A 22235-nucleotide genomic window follows, 5' to 3' on the forward strand; every position below is an offset into this window, starting at 1 on the left:
ATCAAGACATCACGATAGTTCCAGCTGATAAACTGTGTTATTAAAAAAGACATAGATAAAACTAACAGTTCTAATCGTTTATATTTTCATAAGAACCTTTCTGAACATAGCTTTTCTCTGTCATCGCTGCGTGGTTACATTTACTTTCAATGTCACCCCTGGCTGGACATTTGTATAAATTTTCGCTGTTTGCACAATCAGGATACTTACTAATTAAAAGATTTTCAAAGTGTGACGGCTTACATAAACTTTCGTTTCCTTGCGATGTCAGTTTATTTAGAGAGTGATGAACGTTCTAATTTAACCCTTTCCGCTACAAATTATTGACAAGGTACAGTGTCTTCGTCAGAGAAATAGTTATTACTTTTCAATAACAAAAATTTTCTTTATCAGCCTCATAACCTAAGCCAAAGTCTCAAGTTTATTGGTAAAAAACAGTTTAATTTTTTGGATTAACTCTGAAAAAGCTATACAGTAAGGCACTTTCTTATCCCCTGAAAAGCTGGTTTATTTCTCTAAAAGAAGCTTTTCGCTGGGAGGTCGATGATGTAGGGTTTTAAAACTGGTTAAGGAAGTGATTAGGGCGGGCTCACTGACTCCAACGTCCTTCCGTGATGCGAAGTTTCGAAACAAATTTAGCCACAGACGGTCAGTCTACTAGCTAATAGTGGCTATGAAGTTCCAGTACAGATGTAGCCGTTGCTCTGAAATTCCTGAGCAGACATTCTTCTCAAGATCAAGAGACGATAAATATGGCTCACTGAGAGTGCGATTTGTCCTCAGGAAAACGAGTATATACAGTTACAATGTCTTAAAAATAGGCCCGAATCATTGGCGCAAGTCTTGCTCGGTACTAGCAATCAGTGCTCTCGCATTTTGGCGAGAGAGCGCTCTGCTTTTCTTCCTGAAAAGTTTCTCCCCTCGCTCTTTTGAGCTGGACGAGTGCTCTTCAGGTTTAACTTGAAAAAGTGGTATTTTTATACCTCTCAAAAGTTAAGGACTCCATAGATAGTTTGTTTTATTGATACCATAGTCATAATGAGACATTTTGATCATAGTATAGTACGTGAAAGCCTAAAGACAAGAGGCTATTTCAACGACCAGAAATATTGCTGTTGTGGGAAAGAAGTATGCAAAACTTAAGAACATGTAGATTTTTCACGTTCTGTTGCGATATAAAAGCTTAATTATTAAGAGAGAATTTTTGTGCATGTGCATATGTAATCATTGCCTTTTTTGGAAGTTTTAGGTCTCTTAATATTAATGGAATTGACAAACGGTAGTTAAAAAGTTCGAGTTATGTTATGTCGATAAACTTGAACAAATTAGAGTATGAATTCCGGAGTTTATACCCGGAACTTACGCATATTCCTGATTTCGCAATTTTAAAGAAAAGATTGAAAGGATAACACGTTTTGCGTGGGTTATGCGGAAAGTTTCCTGGGTTGAAAAAAATAAGCCACCTGATGTTTCACAGTCACGTTTCCAAATGGATCTCGAATGATTTTGAAAAAATTTTCTTTCCTTAAGATCACTTGATAAATATTCGCTATGGGATTCTAGCGGTTCCTCGTTTTTAGAGTGCTCGGGAAGTCAATCAGATTATATTAAGAGAGGATGAATAACCGAATCCAGCGTGTTCATTAAAATTTTGTCACGTCTCGGTAGCGGTCTAAGGTTCATAACGGATTCAAACAGATTGATTTCTCGTTGTAAGAAATGAGCAAGTAATGAACACCTTCAGCGAGTACTTCCATCTCCTGCCTAAATGGCTAAATTACAGTTTTCAACAATTTTGCGTGTTCGAACTCTAATCATGATCGTATATTTTTTTTAATGTGAAATAATCGGGCCTAAGTGAAAAAAACAGAAGCATGCTGTTCTTATCTATGTCAGTTTTCCGCTCTTTACTTTTCAGCACTCTTGAGTCAACTTACACCTACTATAACCCTCGCCCTTTTTAATCTGTCTCCGGAGTGATATTCTTACGGCGTTACGATATCAAATGATAGAGCCTTCGTTGAAATTGCGCGGTGGATCAACTAAAATTACGTGGGAAAAGCAAAGGCCTATTTTAAGCTTACATAATTCCTTTTTCCAGTTTCGTTATTTCGATGACCCTTAGAGTTTAGTAGGACTATTGCTACTGATATTGTCACAGTTTGAAAAAAAAATTTTGCGTCGCTGTCGGTTCAAGAAGAAATTATTCATAAATTTTATGACTAAAGTAATCAACAGATAATTAGTAAACTACTGAACTTCATCCTGTCGCCCGTGCGTAACTGATTAGAAGTACAATGTTCATTTAACAAAACTTACAAACATATCAATTCGATTTTGCAATTTTATTGAATAGAGAACAATGATCCCGTTCATATTTTTTCCTTAGCGGGCTGTAAGCACGACTTGACTGATTTAATCATTGCAAAAATACAAGATAAACAACTCCCTTTATCCATTTGTCGAAGCAATTGGATTGCGAAAGACCCCTTGATAACCATCTGAAAAAATGGCTAAATCTCGTAGAAGCGAAATTTTTAGAGAGCAGAATCGAATGTTTGAATTAAATGGTTTAGTGTGTGGCTTATGCTTTGAGACCGAACACCTGTTGTTTTCAGTCACAAGCCGATAAATGCTTGGTCCAAAAATAAGACGCAACAAAAAAGGTTAAAAATGGAAATGATTTTATTAAGACCAACAAAGCAAAGCAAATCTTGTGTTATTTAAACCTCTTTTCAGCAAATACTTTAAATTAAAGTAAAGTTGTCTGAAGCAGCTTCACCGAAGCTTCTTCAGAGAACTTTCTGGCCAAAACGTGATGCGAAGCAGTTCTTTGATCTCGTAAACAGCCGACCATGGAGTGTTGATTTATTTACTATTTTTACAAAGCCTCGGGCAATTAAAAAGATTGTTTTGGTTTTCATTTCATTGAAACGTTATATTGTTGGGCGCAAGGCCAAGATTTTAATGAAAATCTTTCACCCCATAGTCTCCTGTAATACTAGAAACGTTGAAATAGCTAATGAGTTAAATTGGTTTGCGTACTGATTAACAATTTTCAATTAAATCAGTATTTTCTTTAACAGTTTACCGAATAAAAGAAAACAGAATCAACCACAAACTTTTCAATATAACGTGTGGCCCTAAACAGAGAGCATAGTTTTTTTTACAGGCTTTAACGTTCAGCGGAGTCTAACATTTCTTAAAACAGGGAATCTTCATGGATATACAACAAAAGATTTTCATTAACCGAGATATATTATTTGCTACTGTTTGTTTCGATTCACTCTAAACTTGACTAGAAATTTCTTTTAATCGAGATCAATTAAATTTCAAAACGCGCAGCTAACCGTGGTCAAGATGTTTTTCTTTTCCTCACTCAGTGCTTGTTAAAAGCTACCAAATAAACAGACCAAACAAAAGAATATTTGTTCTCACCGACGCTTAACACCGAGTCACGGAAACACGAAAGCATAAAAAAAAAAAAAAAAAAAAAAAAAAAAAAACACTTCAGAAACTTTGACCCAAATCTGATCTCTTACCTCCAAACTAGCTGTGGGTACTTTTGAAACACGATATACGTCAACAGCATGCTGGGTGTGTGCAATAAACGAGGTAAAAAACGGTTGAAATCAAAATTAGGAATTGTACTGAAAGACGAAAATGGTACACCATCAGTCAATAGCTTGACAAGAGCAGAAGTGACTAAACTCCTCGCATTACTCAGTTAACATAAATTCGGAAAGTTGTGATATCAAAGTTTACTTGATAAAAATGTTCTGTAGTCGTAAAAACGTGCCGGAAATGGAAATGCAGATCAAAACATTGATCACATCATCGACTCATTCTTTAGATATTCTTAAATGTTTATTTGTGTTCTTTTCTTGAGTGTTTGGGTCATTTTTTGAAATTTCTGTTGATAATTTCTCCGAGTCAGGTGTCGGCATATCGTATATTAAACAAAGTCAATGTTTGTGAAAATATTGATTAACCAAACATTAATTGGTCAACAACTGACTGGGAGACTGTGGTCTCTTACACCTTGTATGTACGAACGCAGACAGGGTCTTTGAGTTTGTTTATTTGTAGAAGACTGCTGTGGCATTTAGTTCAACCAGGCTAGCATATGGCTTCAACCACTACAAAGATTTCAAACCACAAGGTTTGAGCCGCTGTTTTGTCGATGAGTTGTTGATGAGACGATTAAGGAGAAATCATCGTACGAGCATACAGGGGAAAATTGTGGTTTTTCCCCCGCAACCTGTGCAGAACAGGAGATCTCCTAAATATAAAGTGTCTGTGCAATAAATGCACATCGTGGGTTCTGAGTGTTGATATCATGCTGTTGCTTATAACTACGCGGACACGTGCGCCAGAGCTGATGATGCAGGGATTGCACGTTGCGGGTAAACTTACACGTGCCTGTATCCAGAGTGATAACAGGGTAATTTAGTACGATCAACGGAGTTGATAACGTAAATTGGCCACCATGAAGAGTTTAAAAGCAGTGACGTTTCGAGCGTTAGCCCTTCGTCAGAGCGAAAAACGAAGGGCCCTCGCTTTGAAGAAGGGCTAACGCTCGAAACTTCAGTTTTCAAAATCTTTACGGTGGTCAATTTACGTTATCAACTCAATTGATATAACTAAACTATCCTGTTATACTCTCTCACCTACGCAGCACCAAAGTTTTTCAGAAACTTACCCCCTTTACTCATGTTTCCAGAGTGAACTGCAAGGATTTGATTTCAATCCACGAATTGCAAAACAACAGAAAACAAACAATTATGCGTGGTGTTAGGGTGGTTTCTCCGAAGTTCTGCTTATTGTTTATTATATCTGTCGCCAAAGAAAGAGGGCGTAGATAACTATTTATAATCTCACAGCCCTTCCCTCTCCTTACCCTTTCATTCTGACGAATGGCTACCGCTTGAAACTTCAGCTTTAGAACATTTTTACTGTGGTCAATTTACATTACCAACTCAGTTTATAAAACCAAATCATCTTGTGGTACTCTTCCCGCTCCTGTCTAGAACGGGGGTAAACTGGATACTAGTGACAAAGCTAACAACATTGCGGAGTGGGAACAGCGCTGGTGATGAGAAGGAAACAACTAACATTTTAGATGAATTTCGTGCTCGCCACAGATGCAACTTCCAGCAAGTTGGGAGTAGAGAGAGAGAGGCAACACATATTTTATCTTTTTCACCACTGGACAAAATCTCGGCTCTTCGTTCTGTTAGACATAAAGTATATATGTCTTCTTTAGTGTACCGCTGACTGGCACTTTTCGTTCGACGTCTTTACGACTCAAACTTCCAAATTTGGAAATCATCTATTCAACGGTTGTACAACCGCCATTTTTGAAACTAAATATTTCTTAAGATTTCGGACGGGCTGATCGTTTGCAGAAAATCGTATCGTTTTCTTTTTTATTTCGAATTAGTCGTTTGGAATTACACGTAAAAGAGTATTTTGCGCGTACGGCGTTTTGTTGGTGAGATGGATGCTGATAATTCAGGCAATCTGGACGCCTCTGATCATCAGAATTCTTCGCGTGGAGGTGAGCTTTAAGATCTAGATCTGTCGCATTGTGAAAGGTTATGTCTATGTTTACTGTTGATCATGTGTACAAGTTTTGTTTTCATCAAGGAAGTTATCATTATGAACTCATGATGAGGGTAATACAGTTCAAAGTCTTATCACATACAGTTAGCAAATTCCTTTTTATCACAATTGCAACTGTCTTGATTTACACACATTTGACTCAAGAATTATAAATATTGTGTTGCCTTCTTTTGAGTCAGAATTACCACAGTTATTTATCAAATGAAAACTCGTACTTTTTTTCTCCTTTTGACAAAACTATGAAATTTGCAGCTAAATCCATCGTTTTTAAGGTACGCCGAAGAGATGAACAATTTCGTCTCAAACTTTGATCGTGAGTAAGTTTCATAATATCTGATCACCTACCCAACCGTTAGTTTTTGGTCAGCACATGAAAAATTTATGGTTAACTATCAATTTTTAGAAAGCAATAGTTCCAGCTCCGCCATGGAAACACGACTCTGTGTGGTGGGAAAGGAAAATGGAGATAATCAAGAGCTAATGCAAGCAATCGAGGTGAACATGATAGTAGATTAGTCTACTATTTATTTCTAGTCTCTCCCTTGCACTTGAATTTGATATGCATGTGAGAAGCACACATACATGTACATTCTAGAATCAATAATTTTTGTTTGATACCTAACTATTATAAACACTGTAGATATGTTCACATACAGTGTACATGTTCTAGGGGTTTTCGGTCAATCTGCCACCACTGAGAGTCAAATCACCACTGGTGACAATTTGACCCAGACGTTATTTGTAGCCTGTCATGAAACTTACATCAAATGAAAGCTAAGATGTAGTGGTATATTGCAACATGAAAAGTGCATACAAATATGGTGAAGTTTTCTTTTTCATAAACACAATTTCTAATCAAGTCTAATGAAACTAATATCATATGAAAGCCTAGATCTTGAGGTTTTGTAATTTTCTGGTTGTGATGTGAAATTAAGAGTGGGCACATACACAGCAAAATTTTGCAAAAAGCAAGTTGGTGTCCTCCAGGAGTCCCTGAGGGGCAAACATATCAAACTTTGAATAAATTAGAATAATAAGTAACATGCCAACAATGTTCCCTCCAAGGGCTTGTGTTGGTCAAATTTTTAGATCGATATGGTTAAAAATTGAAGTATTATTGATTAAAGCTCTTTCTCTGAATTTCTAGTACACCCCTAAAGGTGTTTCCCAAAACAATGAACAGAATTCAAAATTTTCCCTATTTTGTGGTGATGATCAATGAGTAAACAAGTGCTCAAATTGCCCGGAATATGCTTTGAATTCGCTTCAAAATACTTTCTTTAGTAACTTGATTGTCCTATAAAAACTTTGTGCAGCAGAGCACAGAAATCTAGAATTCACAATTGAGACACTACACTTAAAGTTTAGTTGCTTTCACTGTTTTTGTTTGCACCTATTATTTGCTATGCTTAGCTTTCATTTGATGTTAAATTCATACTAGAGTTTAAACATAACACCTGATGAGTTTGGTGGTGGCAAGTCTGTTGTTGTGGCACACTGACCATATACTGTACTGTACTGTTGTGGACATCCTTTGTGAGCATTCTCTGAGGTATTTCTGGATCATCAAAGATTAAAATTAAAAGTTAAAAATTATTCCAGTGTGATACTTTTTCTCTTCTGTAAATCCTGAAATTTTGCAATGTTGACTTCAATAAACATTTCCTATGATACCTTTGACTAACCACAAGTGAAGATAACAGTGCTAAATTTAAATTCTACAGTAATACAACTTTTTCCTGTTGGTTAAATTTAAAAATACTAGAATTTAGACTAAATCATGGTCATACTGTCCAAATCTACAAAGCTTTCAAACTTTTTTCTTTATTTTTCTTCCAGGCTCTTAAAATTCCAGTAACAATATCAGATGATGTGAAAGAAGTGATGCAAACAGCTAGTGATAACATTGAAATAGTCTATGTTTGCGAGCCTTTTGAGGGAGAACACTTTGAACTTTTACGCAAAGAAGAACAGCGGATCATTGGACCACCCATAATTCATTCTTGTGCTAAACAGGAACAGCCTTTGCCGTACAATTCAAGACCCCTTTATTGTACAGTCATGAGTAATCTGATCATCTGCTTTACTGGATTTAGAAAAAAGGAAGAACTTGGAAGATTATGTAACCTTGTACATCATATGGGCGGCAGTATACGGAGAGAGTTTAGCGGGAGAGTTACCCATCTTGTTGCAAACTCAATACATGGACAGAAATACAGGGTAGGTGCATATATCAGGGTTTCAAGCTGCAACCATTTTGGTGGGCATAACGAGTTTAAAAAAAAAAAAAAATTGGCAACTAAATATGTAGCTAAAGATGCCAATTTGACAACCTTTTTTTGACCATTTTGTGGGCTATAGTGAGTAGAAAAATTTTTGGCAACAAAGTAAGCAGTGGAAGTGACTAATTTGGTGACTTGTGTTCAGCAATTACATATGAAGTAAGGTGTAACATCTACAATTATCAGCTTAAGAAAAGTTTTATGATAGGATTTGTACCATAGAATCAGTGTTGTTTTTGGCAACAAAATTAGTAGTAGAAATGGCCAATTTGGTGACTTGCGTTCAGCAATTACATATGAAGTAATCTGTAACATCTACTTCAATTGTCAACTCAGAAAAAGTTTGGCGATGGGATTTGCACCAGAAAATCACAGTGTTGTCATAGGCAACCTTGTTTGTTTCCAATGGTGACCAAATCTCAAGAGCTGTGCATAACTATCTGTCAAACTTGAAAGCTTGTAAAAGAGGTCGAACGACATGTTGCCACTGAAAACGTTGTCACTTACGCAGGACAACTTGATTTTGAATTTAAAACATGGTCCCCCAAAAATGACCACTTGAATGCTAGTTATGCTCTGATTAGCCCTTTGGGATATATGTTTATTTATTGGGGAAATATTTCAGCCAAGTAAGAGGCCCAAGACACAAAGTACTTGTAAATTTTAATTTTCTGCCTCACTCAACTATTTTGATAACCTTTTTTCAAAAATGGTAGCAACTGATATATGTATGTTTCCGTAGGCTGCCGTGAGTCTTGGTACTACTATAATGACTGTAGAGTGGGTAAACACATGCTGGGAGAGAAGGCATGAGCTGTAAGTGAACATTGATATTGTATTGGAGAGGCAGTCATTAACTGGTTATTATCTTAATTGATAGACCGTTGGAATTGCTAATGACTCTGTCATAGTGAAGCATCACATGCTGTCAATGTGTACTGGATTATTCTGAAAAAATAAAATGTATAAATGTGTTTTCTTTGTAGGGGTGCAAGTGCAGTGGATCCTTTAATGGTGAGTTCCTTTTAGTCAGTTTTCAAAGCTAATGAGTTCACCCTTTGTTCCAGCCAGACTTTTTTTTTCAGCTCCCAGTGGTCTACTTTCAATTTTTTTCTGTCTACCTTGACATGTAAAATCAATGTTATACTTGGTGAGAAAAAGCCTATATTGCTATTCAAAGACAGCCATTGTATCATTGTCAATCAAAGTTCAATGCACCAGTTACCTTGCCAAAGTTCCAGCAATTTGATTAATTTCTTCCTAGGCTTATGTGCCAAGATACTGTAATTTAATGATACTGCCATTCATTTTACTGAAGGAAAAATACAAGATGATGCCTTTTCATGGATGCTATCTCAGTTTTCATGGATTTTCTGATGATGAGAAGAAACACATGGAAGAATCAACTGAGCAGCAAGGTCAGTGATGAACAGTGAATTATTAAATTGGTATATTATCTCAAATTTTAAATTTCTGCTTTAGCACATCAGCAAATGAGCTATTTGAACTTTTCAAATAGTAAAGCATGCCTTTCATGTGTGGTTTTTCAAATCTGCTGATATATCAGCTTTCAGATGAATTAGTGACTAAGCTTTAATGTGATATATCGTATTTGTGGTTTCTAAGAAATGTTCATATTCACTCAGTCTCTATAAGTTTTTTCTTTTTTGCTAAAAATTGTGAATGTTATTTTCAGGTGGGGTGCCTGTGGAGGCAAGTGATAGTCGCTGCACTCATCTTGTCATTGAAGACAGTGTCACAGAGTTACCAGGGGGTTTGGTTGAGCAATCGCGATGCCAAGTTGTCAGACAAGAGGTTTGCACTTTTGTTGATTAAAATCTGAGCTACACATACTGTAACACTCACCATAATCAGTCTGGATAAGGCTGCCCAACTGATGCTCTCTTCTCTGATGCAAGATTAGATCATTAATAATTGAACATCTTGGGTTTTTTTAAAATTCTTTTATGTATTCATTGTTATTTTATTCTTGTAACAAGTTTCCCTTGGTTTTGGCATTGATAAATTTTATTTCATTCTTTCGTCTTCAATTATTTTGGTTCTCTGGGCTCTTTGGCTTTTGGCTTTTGTATTTTACATGTCAGAGGACTCCAAGACAATGTGCATGGTTTTTTTCTATTTTGTAGTGGTTCTGGGCTAGTATTCACATGGATGCCTGTGCCGATGAGTCTTTGTATCACTTCACAGCAACAGTGAGTTAAAATTAATGTCATTAGCTTACTTTCCTTAGTTACTGTGCATTAAATTGGTTTTATTGTTTGTTTTGCCCAATGAGCATTTTGTTATACACTTTAAACTCAACATTGTACTTTGTATAAATCAGAACTGAAGATGACAGAAGAACTGTTGAAACATGTTTTTGAAAAATGTCATATTTTCTTATATTTGTGACATATCTGCTGCTATCCAGACCTTTTAGTATGTTATTTTCATGTTTTGACATGAATGATGGAGTATTTATATAGCATATGATACCATTAGCAGGATCCTTCTGTGCCTTGTTCACAGCAGCAGAATACACCTGTTGGTAATCGAAAGAGGAAACGTCGCAAGCTGAAGGATTCAGATCTCAGTGATTTGCTGTCACCAGATTCTCCCCTTTTCCGTGCAAAGCGCAAGAGTGGTGACTTATTATCTGTCTCTGGGTCTCTTCTGGAGAACTCTCTAGTATCACCAGCCACACCAAAAGGTAAGGAGGGCTTTCACTGAGATTTTTTTGTTTGAAAGCACCATTACTATGCTAGTTAGGGAGAAAACACAAGGTTTAGTATAAGTTATCTCAAATGTGTAGGTATATCTTATGAGAGAACCCTGGGCAAGACTACTTTGATAAACAAGCCCTGCCAACTTGGAACTATGAAGAGTCATGTGCCTTGTGATCTATTTTTTTTTGTAGACACACCTAGTGGAACCATCTCACCTCTGAGTACACCCATTCCTGGTCCCCCCAAACCTCTGACATCACGGCAGCAAGTGGCCATGGAGCTGTTACAGACGGAAAAGAACTATGTTGAGATACTCACCAATATCTTCAAGGTATCAACAAGTTATCCTTCTCACTTCCAATATCTCATTTGTAATTCTCCTTACTGTCTGCCATACAATTCTTATAATATAGGTTTGGAGAATTTGGTATTGAATCAGCTAACAGTCTGCTAATTGATATTTTTCTTTAATTCTAAAAACTTGATTGCTTAATATTATATTGTTATTGTAAGGAGAAATTCTGACCTGGTCATTTATGGGAATTGAAAGGTTAAACTAAAACAATAGATAAGTGTCTGAGAGGTTACATGAGCCAAGAACTGCATCTTGGTGCAGAGAGTAACATCCACTGTCATTGTGCTAACTAGTAGAGGCAAAGGTTGAAATGTGATTGAATAGAGGTAAAAATTTCGGCAGATGACAGTTGAAATGCCTGGTCAAATGTCTTCAATAGGGTTACACCTTTGATCCTTATGAGTGACAAGCATCTAATTTCTTCTTACAATATCACCCTGATTCATACATCAACCCTTTAACTCCCAGAGGTGATCAACATGAAATTTCTCCCTGTAGTATCCTTATGTTATCCAGCAAACAGGTAATGAGAAAATTCCAACATATCAGTTAGAAGTTGTTATCTTGATCTAACACCAAATTCTGGTCACTAATTTACAAGGAAATGTTTAGCAGCGAGAGGGGAGAATTAACAATCAGATCTTAGGAGTTAAAGGGTTAAGGTAACAAAAATAAAGGAAATGATCATCAAATAAAGAAACCCTTGATTATTAAACAAATTCTCCTTGTCAGCACCTCAGAAATGTAAAGGTAACAATATAGAGAACATGCATACTGATGTTAAGGTGTTGGGGGGTGAACTAAACTCATTCACTTGTTGAAATTTGTTATTTTTTAGGTTTTTAAGGAACCACTTGAGAAAGACCCACGTGGTGGATCGATTATCTCCGCTGAGGACATCAAAACAATATTTGGTCGTTTACCTGGAATCCTAGAGGTTCATAATAAGATCATGGTGAGTTATGCTGTTTATCACCAGTTAAACGGTTTTTTATTGCACTTTCCAGGTCAATTAATTTGTTGAAATTACCTAAGAACACATGACAAGATTTTTGTTTGAGGAATTACTGGTTAACCTTTGGTGTTTATCTATTCCAAGTGGGGAACTTGTTTCTCACTAGGTATCATTAACTGAGGAATGAATGTTAACCCTTTAACCCTTAGGAGTGACTGGCTTCTAATTTCCCCCGCAATATCACCCCTGAATCGATCATTTAGGTCAGGAAAATAAAGAAAATGATCAGCAAACTGAGGAAGGTCTTGATTGATAGACAAATTCTCCTTGTTAGCACTTAGGGAAATGTATTGAGAACAGAATGGAGAATATGCTTACTGGTGTTTGGGTGCGAAGGTTGATTAGCGTCAGTCGACAAAAACTGTTAGATTTGCTGGATACAGTTTTTGACAACGAAAGCACCGATCCATCCACATGAATTTGATTTATGATGCTTTTTAAAAATTTGTTTTCTGTCGTAGAACGAACTGGAAGTGTTGGTGAATGATTGGAGAGAAGACAAATGTATTGGGAACATCATTATCAACCATGTAAGTACAGCAAACTCTGTACCAAGTAACTGAATCTCTCCTAGTCTTTTTTGTTCTTCCCTTGTTGCAAAATTTTCTTGGTGTTGCGTGTGCTTTCAAATAATAATTGCTGTCAGTTTTTAGCGCTACCAATCTTCTGTCTGTTTAATTTGATTTTTCCAGGCTGAAGAAATGGTCAAAGTCTATCCACCTTTTGTGAACTACTTTGAGATGACCAAAGAGACTGTAGTGAGATGTGATCGAGATATACCAAGATTTCACGCCTTTTTAAAGGTAATTGGATTGGCTTTCGGTTTATGTACTCAAATTGTAATCTTTTCCTCTCTTGTTTCATCATGAGGACACTTTAATCTTTGTGCAACTCTACTGCAACTGCTTGTCATTCGATAAATACGCGAAACGATCCGTCGTACGAGTGTACTTTTGAGCGGTACATATGCGCAGTTAACGTATATGTGAGCGGTATTGTTTCTGGGAACATTATTATCAACCGAACTGATTGTTTTTCCAGGCGTGTCTCAGCAGACCGGAATGCGGAAGACAAACGTTGGCTGAACTTCTGATTAGACCGGTGCAAAGACTTCCGAGCATGAATTTGCTTCTGTCAGGTATAATAACGATACCATTGTTCCTTAACCCTTTACACCCCAACATCAGTATGTATATTCTCCATACTGTTCCCTATTCATTTCTTAAGGTGCTAACAAGGGGACTTTGTTTAAAGATCAAGAGTTTCTTTAGTTGGTGATCATTTTCTTTATTCTCATGACCTTAATGTGTGATTCAGAGGTGATATTGTTGGGAGAATTTAGATGCTGGCCACTCTTAGGGGTTAAAGGGTTACGTGGACTCCTGATGCCACAGGTGACCAACCTTTCTCTTTGGTGACTTGAAAACTTTTAAGAGGTGGGCGCTTCAGATTTCTGAGTCCACATCCTTAAAGAATCTGTTGGTGAGTGATCCTTGGAGTTCAAGAAACTCACCTGTGTTCATTTCCTCTCTAGATCTGCTGAAACATACAGACAAGAAAAATCCCGATCATGCAGCTCTGGGCAAGGCAGTGGACTCGCTAAAGAACGTTATGACGTAAGACTGAGGAGGATTTTCGTGCTGTTGTGTAGTTAGCCCGCGAGCTGGCCGTGATAAGTAGTACTTCGGCACGTCTTCTCCCGCTGGAAAGAATGAGCAACACGAGCCGGCGAGAGGTGTCTAAGGGGTCTAGCACTGATAACGAGTGCCAGACCCCCGGAAAATCTCTCCTGACTAATCTAAAATCTTCCCGCGGGCGGAAGAAATGCGCGTCCTTCTCTGCTCATAATGAAGGCTTGTTGGTATGCTTTTGTGTACTTTTATAACTGCCTATCGGGGACTAGTTGCAAGGACAAGTCACCGCGACTATTCGCCCCTTTATGACATGGAGAATCTTTGTGAAGGTCGTTACCTCTGCGACTGAATTTTCTAGCAACGAACCGTCGCTCGTTGCAATTTATTCAAATGATCAAACACAGGAATAAATTTTATTCTTGTGTTCATTTTTACTAACGCCAACTGTGCAGACAATTGATAGCATTAATGATAGCGATAACAGCAGTCATACAGTCATAACAGGAACTATCGAAATCTCTTTGTACGTGTTTAAAAACACTGAGCCTTTTTTTTTTATTGCTTTAGCCACATCAACGAGGATAAGAGGAAAACAGAAGGCCAGGTGCAGATGTTTGAGATTCTTAGAGACGTTGATGGATGTCCAGTAAGTCCTTGGTAAAATTCTCTAATAACGTGTGGGAGCGAAATTGACTCGAGGTGGATCCTGGAAGAATGATATTTGTGCTAAATGACAAGAGAGAACGTGCTTGTATGGGCACAAAGTTATGCAGTGCACTGCATTTGTCGGAAAAGTCTTCAAAATATATAGCCTGTTTTCATACCAGGGACTTCACCACGGTTTTTAAAGCAAATTTGAATTCAGTGTCGAAAATAAACCGTGACTGCTTGGGTTTTACCAAACTTTGGCCTGTGATTGGTCCAAAAAACTCGCGCCATCCTCTCATCCAATTGGTTGCAAAACTAAAACCAACTGACGACTTGGTCACTCGCGTTTCTCGCTTGTTTTCAATTTGAGTTCTCATTGGCTAATGATAATGTAAAACCTTTGTTTTGATTGGTCTCTGGGATTATTTTGGTTTTGGTTTTTTGCCAGTCTATTGGAAATTGATTAGGTTCTTTCTAATTAGTGTTGTACGTAGTTGGGTGTTGCTTTAACTTTTCTGTACTTCGCTCGCCGCCTTATCATCCAATCGGACGCAAAATCAAAACCACCTGCAACATAATAACTCGCTTTTTTCACCGCCTCGTGCAGTTTTTTTGTCTTTTTTCTGAGTTTCTTGTGATATTTTCCATCTGATTGGTCGTTCTGACTTCTCTAATTTTGAGTTGACGACATTCAGTTAAAAAGCGGTCCTACAGAAATAAGTCTTACTCATTAGTTGTGGTTTTCACGTCTAATTTCCCAGGCTTACGTACTTTCTTCACACCGTGTCTACGTGTCTAAAGTGGACACCTTCGAGCTGAGTGACACCCTTTGCGGCAAAGGAGAAGCAGTGACTATTTTCCTCTTTAATGATAGCCTGGAGGTATGATAATCAAACACGTGCATGACGTTGTCTATTCCTTCATCATTTTTTGTCCCTTTTCTAAACAAGTTAGACTGCGCAATTTCGCCTGTAGTTCGGCATTGACCCTTTAACTCCCAAAAGTGATTAGCATGTAACTTCTCCCTGTAATATCTATATATATATTATCCAGCAAACAGATAATGGAAAACTTAAACTTATCAGTTAGAGGTCATTGATGTATAAGGAAATGTTTAGCAGCCAGAGGGGGAATTAGGAATCGGATCATGGGAGTGAAATGGTTAACCACCTCAAAAAAAGCTGAAAGGAAAACGTCAAAAGGGGCATAGATGGGCAAAATGTGACAACTGGGCTGTTCTCCGACGTCGGTGTACGAAATCATGTGGGAATAGTCCAGTTGCCGAAATCTTGGTAACAGGGGCTAGAAAATGTCCCCTCTTAGCACTCCAGCCCAGGCCATCCCAGAAACCGGCTTCAAATTTTAATGGTGATTCGTTTTCAGCTCGGTAAACAGACCAAAATGTTCCCTATGGGTTCATTATAAAGCCAGTTTATATATCAGCTGTGACCCAGCCTCTTTCTTTTTGTTCCTGGCTGTTAGAAAATGACTTTTTCCCTTGTAGGTAACGAAACGACGAGGTTTAAAAATGATGAACAACGTTCCTTTACCAATGAAAAGCCCAGCGGGACGCACGCCACAGAAGGCTTACAAACACGTGAAATTTATGCCCCTGGCACATGTCAGGCGCGTGGTGGACATCCGTGATAACGAAGGTAAGCAATGTTTTGTTGGTTTTCCAATGTTCTCGGCCAATAGGGGAGCGATAAGCCGCATTTGTGTGTTGTCTGCGATTGGTGTTCCCGCCGCTTACAAGACATCTCCGCCTCCTCTGTTTTAAACTTGCAATGTGAAGAATCACCAGGAACATGGACATGTTTTTAAACCTCACCAACGAACTGCAGGGCACCAATATTGAAGGCTAGCAAACTGACCTTTCAGAAAACTAAAGACCGATTGTTAGGTCTAAGTATGGAAAGAGAGTGAAACTGAGATGCTTTTCAAGAAAACCTGGGATTAGTTCCTGTTAACGAGAAACAATAAAGCACGGACACAGCTCACTTAAATGTTAATTGCTGTTTAATCATTTTAAAACTTTAAGTTTTAGCTGGTGTATCTATTGGATTACAGGTGAAAAGTCCATTCACGGGTTGATTTGTTGCTTATTAGTTTATTTATATATATATATTTTTTTTGCTTGCCATTCATTTACAGATTGTCAGAATTTGTTTGGTGTTATTTATCGCTGCCCTAAGGAGATGAAAGAGACGTTGTTGATGTTCAGACTTGTAGGAGATGACATAAACAAGCCGGAATGGCTCCAGAAGCTCACCACGGCACTGGCCAATACAGCGTGCATGGCAGATTCGGTAAGAAATCTGTGAAATGCCGCAACAGTAGAGAACAAAAAACACTTCTACGTTTGGCAACCCCTGAAATTCTTCGTAATTCTTTCGGGGAATCATCGGCAATGTTCGGATGTCGTCTGATTATCTCGGGTAATGTATGGGTTATGTGAATTGAAAAATCCCACTGATTCGAGTTAGTTTGGCAGCTTGGTGTCCAATGCGAATTCGAGGATATGACCTACCTTTTAATAGACAGATGCCTTTAAGTTATCGTCATTTAAACCTTGTCGACCGAGCTAACTCGGTTTTAAGCGCTTTGGTCAATTAGTGGAGTTAGCGCTATATAAATTATGTTAAATTAAATTAAATTAATTAAATGTGAAATGTATGGAATTGGTAAAACTTTCGATATATTCAAGTTATTCAAATTCCCTCACCTCCTGGGCCAGCCAAGTGTCTAAGAGCAGATATATTTTTGTGTTTTTCAGGAAAACTTTTTGACCACAGTTGACCCGCAGGAACTGATGTTGTCAAAAAGCGACATGTCGAACGGAACGCTAAGTCGAGCGGTCAGGTAAACTGTTTGGGGAAACTCTGAAAGGTTTAGTTTATGCCTTCACTGGCGTCATTTGAACCACTTCCAGTTAGCTTTCAGTGACTCACGCCTTTTGGACCGGCGACTGGTGTCTTTCTAAAGGGGAAATACGTTGTAAAAGTAAATGGTTAAATAACTCAGACGGCAAGGTCCGACTGCATGTGATGTTTTTTAGAGGGGTCCATCTGAGGTGTCTGTTTGTCTTATAAAGGTTATAGAAGACAGAATTCAGACCAAATTCGGACGGGAAGGTCCGAACACAAGTGTTATTTTTTTAGAGGCGTCTGTCGTAAAGATGTTTCCATGAAGGCACGTTTGACTCTTTTCCCTGTAATTTGGTCTGTCTCGAGCAAAGAAAGGTAGGAGACTCGATCAAAATGTCGAAATGTTATTTCTTTCGTTGCTGTCAACGCAGGGTTGCTAAACGGACGACAAGAAAGGTCAGCAGAGCATTTTCGATGAACAAGACGCCAAAACGAGTTGGAACTCTGAGACGATCGGCTTCCAAGTGAGTATGTTAAATAAAATTTCACGCGCGCGTAGAACCAGAGAGATGTATCAACCGCGCCTGTTTCTCGCGTTTCTGCGCCGCGTGTCTGCTACACTGGCTAATATCCAACCTCTTTCTGCATTTCAGTGTTTCGCCAGTGCGGCGATTTTCTAGCAGCAGTCCTCTGTCACTGTCCACTCGAGAAAACCAAGCTTCCTTCCAAGGAAAAAGGGTGAGAGCAACCAGCGTGGGAGTTGAGCCCATGAGCCCATAGTGAACAAATCAGCGTACCCCATGTCGGATTATTTGCGGAGACAATGAGCCTTTTTGGCAGCAGGCTGTAAAACTTTAGAAAGAGTTTGTACCTTTCTAAAGGTTTTCTTATAGCGTCAGATGTTACCATAAAAAATATGATGAAATTCATTCTACCGCTAAGACTTACTCAGTATTGTTTGTTGAGTATTAAGAATGAAAACTTAGCTGAGGATGAGCCGATGAAAAACGTTCATACCGATGATTTCACTCCAGAAAACTTGTTCCCTTTTCGAAAAATGAGTTTAGATAACCTCTGCTTCTATTTTGCGTGCTAAAGGAGACCAATGATACTTGTAAAACAGAGAAATTAAGTAGTATGAAATGCCGTTGTGGTCCATCATATCAACCTGTTTTTAACAGCAAAGTATGGGTTGTGAAGCTATATTGCCCATTTTTGGAGGGATTCTCATCCAAGCAGCCAGCTTACAGTCCCTCTACTGAAACTGAGGCCACCCCGGAAATGATAATCAATCAAAGTAAAGAACTGAAACAATAGACTCCATTATGCTCAAATCCAGCCCTGGCAATCATCTGAAAATCTGTGCGTGTCGCTCTCAGTTTATTTTAGCAAGGTTACGAAGGGTTTGAATTGTGGCTTACTTAAGACCAGCTCCTCATTTGCTGTTTTGTGTGGGTGGATTCAGTCTTAGTAGACGCACAGTAACAAAAGCAGTTGGAAACACGGAAGATGATTTGCCGTTGTTACCGCGAGACTCAAAAAGCCGTGAACACGTTGATTTGATTCTGACAGGTCGATTGTGTACATTCTTAAGTTTGGGAAACGCAAGCAAACCTCAAACCCAGAAAACTAATTACCATTACTATTTGCGGTTTAGTTTTTTTACGCCTCGTTCGCAATCTCCTTGGAACACAACAACCTTTCATTAAAATTTCTTGTGTTCACGGTTTTCTGAGTTCCACTGTGCGCGAGGTTGTTATAACAGTTAGAGATTACCGAAAGGGGTAGGTTTACTTTTTAATACGACTTGTGAACGATAATTAAGATTTTTATGGAGGCAAAATGAATCATCCTAGATGTGAAAGTAAACTGAAAGATATCTTCATTTCCCGACCTCTCATTCTCTTCACTGGACAGTGTATAAGTAAATTATATACCGCTTTTTGTGAAAATTTGTTCCCTCGTCAAACAGTATGCTACGATCAATGCGATTCCTCTGTGTCTGGTTGACAATGTATTTTTTGCTATGGAGAAAATGAAAGGACTCTGTTTTGCGCATGGACGCCAGGGGTAAAATACTTGATATTTTGTCAGTGTAAAGCTCAAAGTGCTTTATGGCAAACGCTTAAAGATACCATCCGGTTTGTTACTGAAAAGGTTTGATGGCTTTGATTTTCTAAGGACCTCTGGTGAGCTTTATTATCTTTTGTTTCGTGCTCGTCGGAATTCAGTGATACGATAAGGCAGAATCGCCATACTTGACCGGTCTAGTGACAAAATTTTCGTAGTTCTATAGACAACGAAAGTTCCATCTTGTGTCAACAGTGTACGATTTACCTCTGAAGGACTTTGAGGCTTGTGGAACAAGTTTGCAATTTTTCTGAAGATTTGTCATTAATTGAAGTATTTACTTGATTATAGAGACTATCCATGCATTCAAGTGCATATAGTTTAAGCATAGAACTTGCTTGTAAATATGTTATTAAATGGCGTAATTATGTTAAATAAATCAAGTCTTGTGCTTAAATATTGATATTGCTTCCAATTTCGTTTGTTTTTTGCTCTTCATGCGAACAAGTTTTCTTTCTTCTAAGATGACAACGACTCTTAGAGCTAGGGACTAGGGGCTTACCAGGGGGGCTGGGCAAGGATACACTTAAACTCCCCCTCCTTCCTCGAATAATCTTTATGGGATAACTGAATCTTTTCCGGCGTTCGATACTCCATTTGGAGGAGTATCTCACCACATGAATACGAGCCTGTCGGTACAAAAGATGGAGCAGCGGTATGATACAATTCACGTAACGCGCGCGAAATTCGTAATCGTACCCCTCCCCTTTGAAGAATTACACCTTCTCCCCTGGGGGTGAGTTAGGTTGTTTTTAACTCCAGCAGCTACCAGAGACTCGAAGACATATATTGCTCAAAATTCGGCAAATCTTTTCACATGGTGACGCTCTCTTCGCGCGAAATATCATTAGTAATAATTAGATATTGACATTGAGAATAATGGTCGGAGCCTGAGCAAAATGATTTGCTGCCGACTCGCAGTTTTTTCTAATAAGTTTTATTTTAGATTTGCAAAGAATAAAAGCCTACAGTTCCACAATACCTAGCGGTTTTTCTTCCTCGATGGGTGAAAAACTCACAGATCAGAACATTTTTAAACCTGTAAACTTTAGCCACAGTGCAATACTTGACCAAAAAAGATCATGGTGAGACAAATCCTTGAGCGACGGGCTTTCCTTTGATCATGAACCCATCACGTGCTCTATAACACTCTCCATTCTTGCACACTGGGTAATCCATTGGGCAGCAATAAGTAGGCACCGCGGGCGGAGCAGGGCAACAGACCGAGTTTTCTGGACAGCATTTGTCGTGCTCACAGCAAGTCGCTTTAGGCTGAGGGCAACACAACTGTTCATCAAATGTTTTGCTTTTAAAAGTCAAGGTGCCTGAAAGAGAACGCTGTAGCTTTTTAAAATTATCAATAAGATAGATCGGTTACTTACAATAAAATGTAAAAAAAAAAGAGTCTGTCAGTGGCTTAATAATGCATAGGGAAGAATAAATTTGGCGTTAAAATGTCATTGTGAGGTATTCATTTCAAAATTTATTTAATGAATTGTTTAAAATTGACTGCTAGGGCCTGAAACTCGCGCAGAATGGCAACTAGAGAGAAAACGAATATGGTTTCGATTTCCCTGACACGCCTTATGAGTGAACTGACTCGGAAGTCTGCTCAAAAATGGCACCTTGTCCAAAAACTAACATGATCTTAGTTAACTTAAAGAAGCACGAGAATGAGCAGCTCTTCCTTACACAAACGGCATTTTTTAAATCAAGGCAAGAAGTCGTCATAATCCACATTCATAATCAAGTTTTCGTACGATAAATAAAAGTAGAGAAGCATGGACCCCGGAAGTGAAATGTTCTTGTAACTGACGCGAATTAACGGCTCTTCTTGCAACGTGTGACCTGAAATACTAAGAAAATGGCTTTCCAACACATTGGTGGATTATAAAGGGTACAAACAGCTGTCGCAGTTACACACGCAGTCGTCGAAAACGCCTGCGTCTCATCGCTCTGAGGTCAGTGGCCGCGGCCATTCCTCCGAAGGAAGTAAACCGAAACTCACTTAAGCATCCAATTTTTTACTTCAACCTACCTTTGCAGCAGGTCTGTTGGGTGGCACTGGCACAACAGCTGGATCCTTGAGAGTCGCAAGACTGCGGATATGGCTGGGAGCAACCGCATCCACTTCTGACAATGTTAGCGTCTTCCATACACCGAGCTGTAGCTTGCGTACACCAAAGCGAAACTGTCAAGTCATCACCGGCGGCCTTCCAGTATTGACGTACGACAAGCTTTGAAAATGTTGTGAACTGAGCAAATCTCGGTCCGCCAAAAGTGAACGACATGTCGACCATCACATTCTGCACGGGACAGCAAAGAGTCGCAAACGTTGGAATCACTGTCTGAGCGTCAGCAATAGCCGTCTTCAAGCTTATAACCAACAGCTCTTCTATCTGCCCTTCAGTGAGACAAGGGACTGTAGAGCAATTACAAGGAGCACTCCATTTGGTCACAGGGCCGGTGATAAACTTGTTATAATCGGCTCCGATCGATGCAAACACTGCTGGTGCTTCCTTGTTCTGCATGTTGAAGCCGACACCGATGGTTTTGATGCCCTTCGTGTCAAGATACACGCACTCTTTCTTGCCTTCATGTCGCATTATCATAGGCTTTGGATCGCATGCCTCTCCTTGAAAGCCTTGAAATAAGGCAAAGGAATAAAGGAGCAGTAGGACTACATTTTTAAAATTCATGTTTCCGCGTTCGAAGTGTTGTCGGACAAGCCTTCGTTCCTAACGAGTGAATTTCTTGAGCCAACCTTTTCGTTTCGCTGACTTAGTAACATGTGGTGTCACGCAAAACTCGTGTTTTGGCAATGAGAGGTCTGAGTACGAGACAAACGTCATGTACCGACATAGATTAGAACCCACGAATATTTCAAGAAACGTTTAGACGACGTGAATAATTTTAGGAAAGAACATTACAGCAATGGGGAAACTCAGTAGTG

General features: G+C 38.7%; 2 protein-coding genes across 5 annotated transcripts; one reads left to right on the forward strand and one right to left on the reverse strand.

Annotated features, from left to right (window-relative positions):
* The first annotated feature begins 5350 nt into the window (after positions 1 to 5350).
* On the forward strand, positions 5351 to 19640 carry LOC131793567 (protein ECT2). Of its 4 annotated transcripts, none has more exons than XM_059110983.2 (22): positions 5351 to 5560; positions 6029 to 6120; positions 7465 to 7845; positions 8650 to 8723; positions 8894 to 8921; positions 9226 to 9325; positions 9604 to 9722; positions 10055 to 10120; positions 10410 to 10617; positions 10825 to 10964; positions 11827 to 11943; positions 12465 to 12533; positions 12696 to 12806; positions 13045 to 13141; positions 13538 to 13619; positions 14205 to 14283; positions 15047 to 15166; positions 15790 to 15940; positions 16440 to 16594; positions 17062 to 17147; positions 17584 to 17676; positions 17806 to 19640. In XM_059110983.2, exons 1-22 carry the CDS (start codon positions 5500 to 5502, stop codon positions 17930 to 17932), a joined length of 2556 nt encoding a protein of 851 aa, XP_058966966.2. In that variant the 5' UTR covers positions 5351 to 5499; the 3' UTR covers positions 17933 to 19640. The 4 variants fall into 4 exon arrangements, with proteins under 4 accessions (XP_058966966.2, XP_058966974.2, XP_058966983.1 ...); XM_059110991.2 differs by having other exon boundaries at positions 10413 to 10617; XM_059111000.2 differs by having other exon boundaries at positions 10437 to 10617.
* Positions 19641 to 20197: 557 nt separating this feature from the next.
* LOC131793666 (uncharacterized) lies at positions 20198 to 22103 on the reverse strand. The gene is made up of 2 exons (XM_059111116.2): positions 21321 to 22103; positions 20198 to 20607 (listed from the first exon to the last, which is right to left on the reverse strand). The coding sequence occupies exons 1-2, from the start codon at positions 21979 to 21981 to the stop codon at positions 20363 to 20365; spliced, it is 906 nt and encodes a 301-aa protein (XP_058967099.2). The 5' UTR covers positions 21982 to 22103; the 3' UTR covers positions 20198 to 20362.
* Positions 22104 to 22235: the final 132 nt, after the last annotated feature.

Source organism: Pocillopora verrucosa, chromosome 6 (genome assembly GCF_036669915.1).
Source record: "Pocillopora verrucosa isolate sample1 chromosome 6, ASM3666991v2, whole genome shotgun sequence".
NCBI classification, from domain to species: domain Eukaryota; kingdom Metazoa; phylum Cnidaria; class Anthozoa; order Scleractinia; family Pocilloporidae; genus Pocillopora; species Pocillopora verrucosa.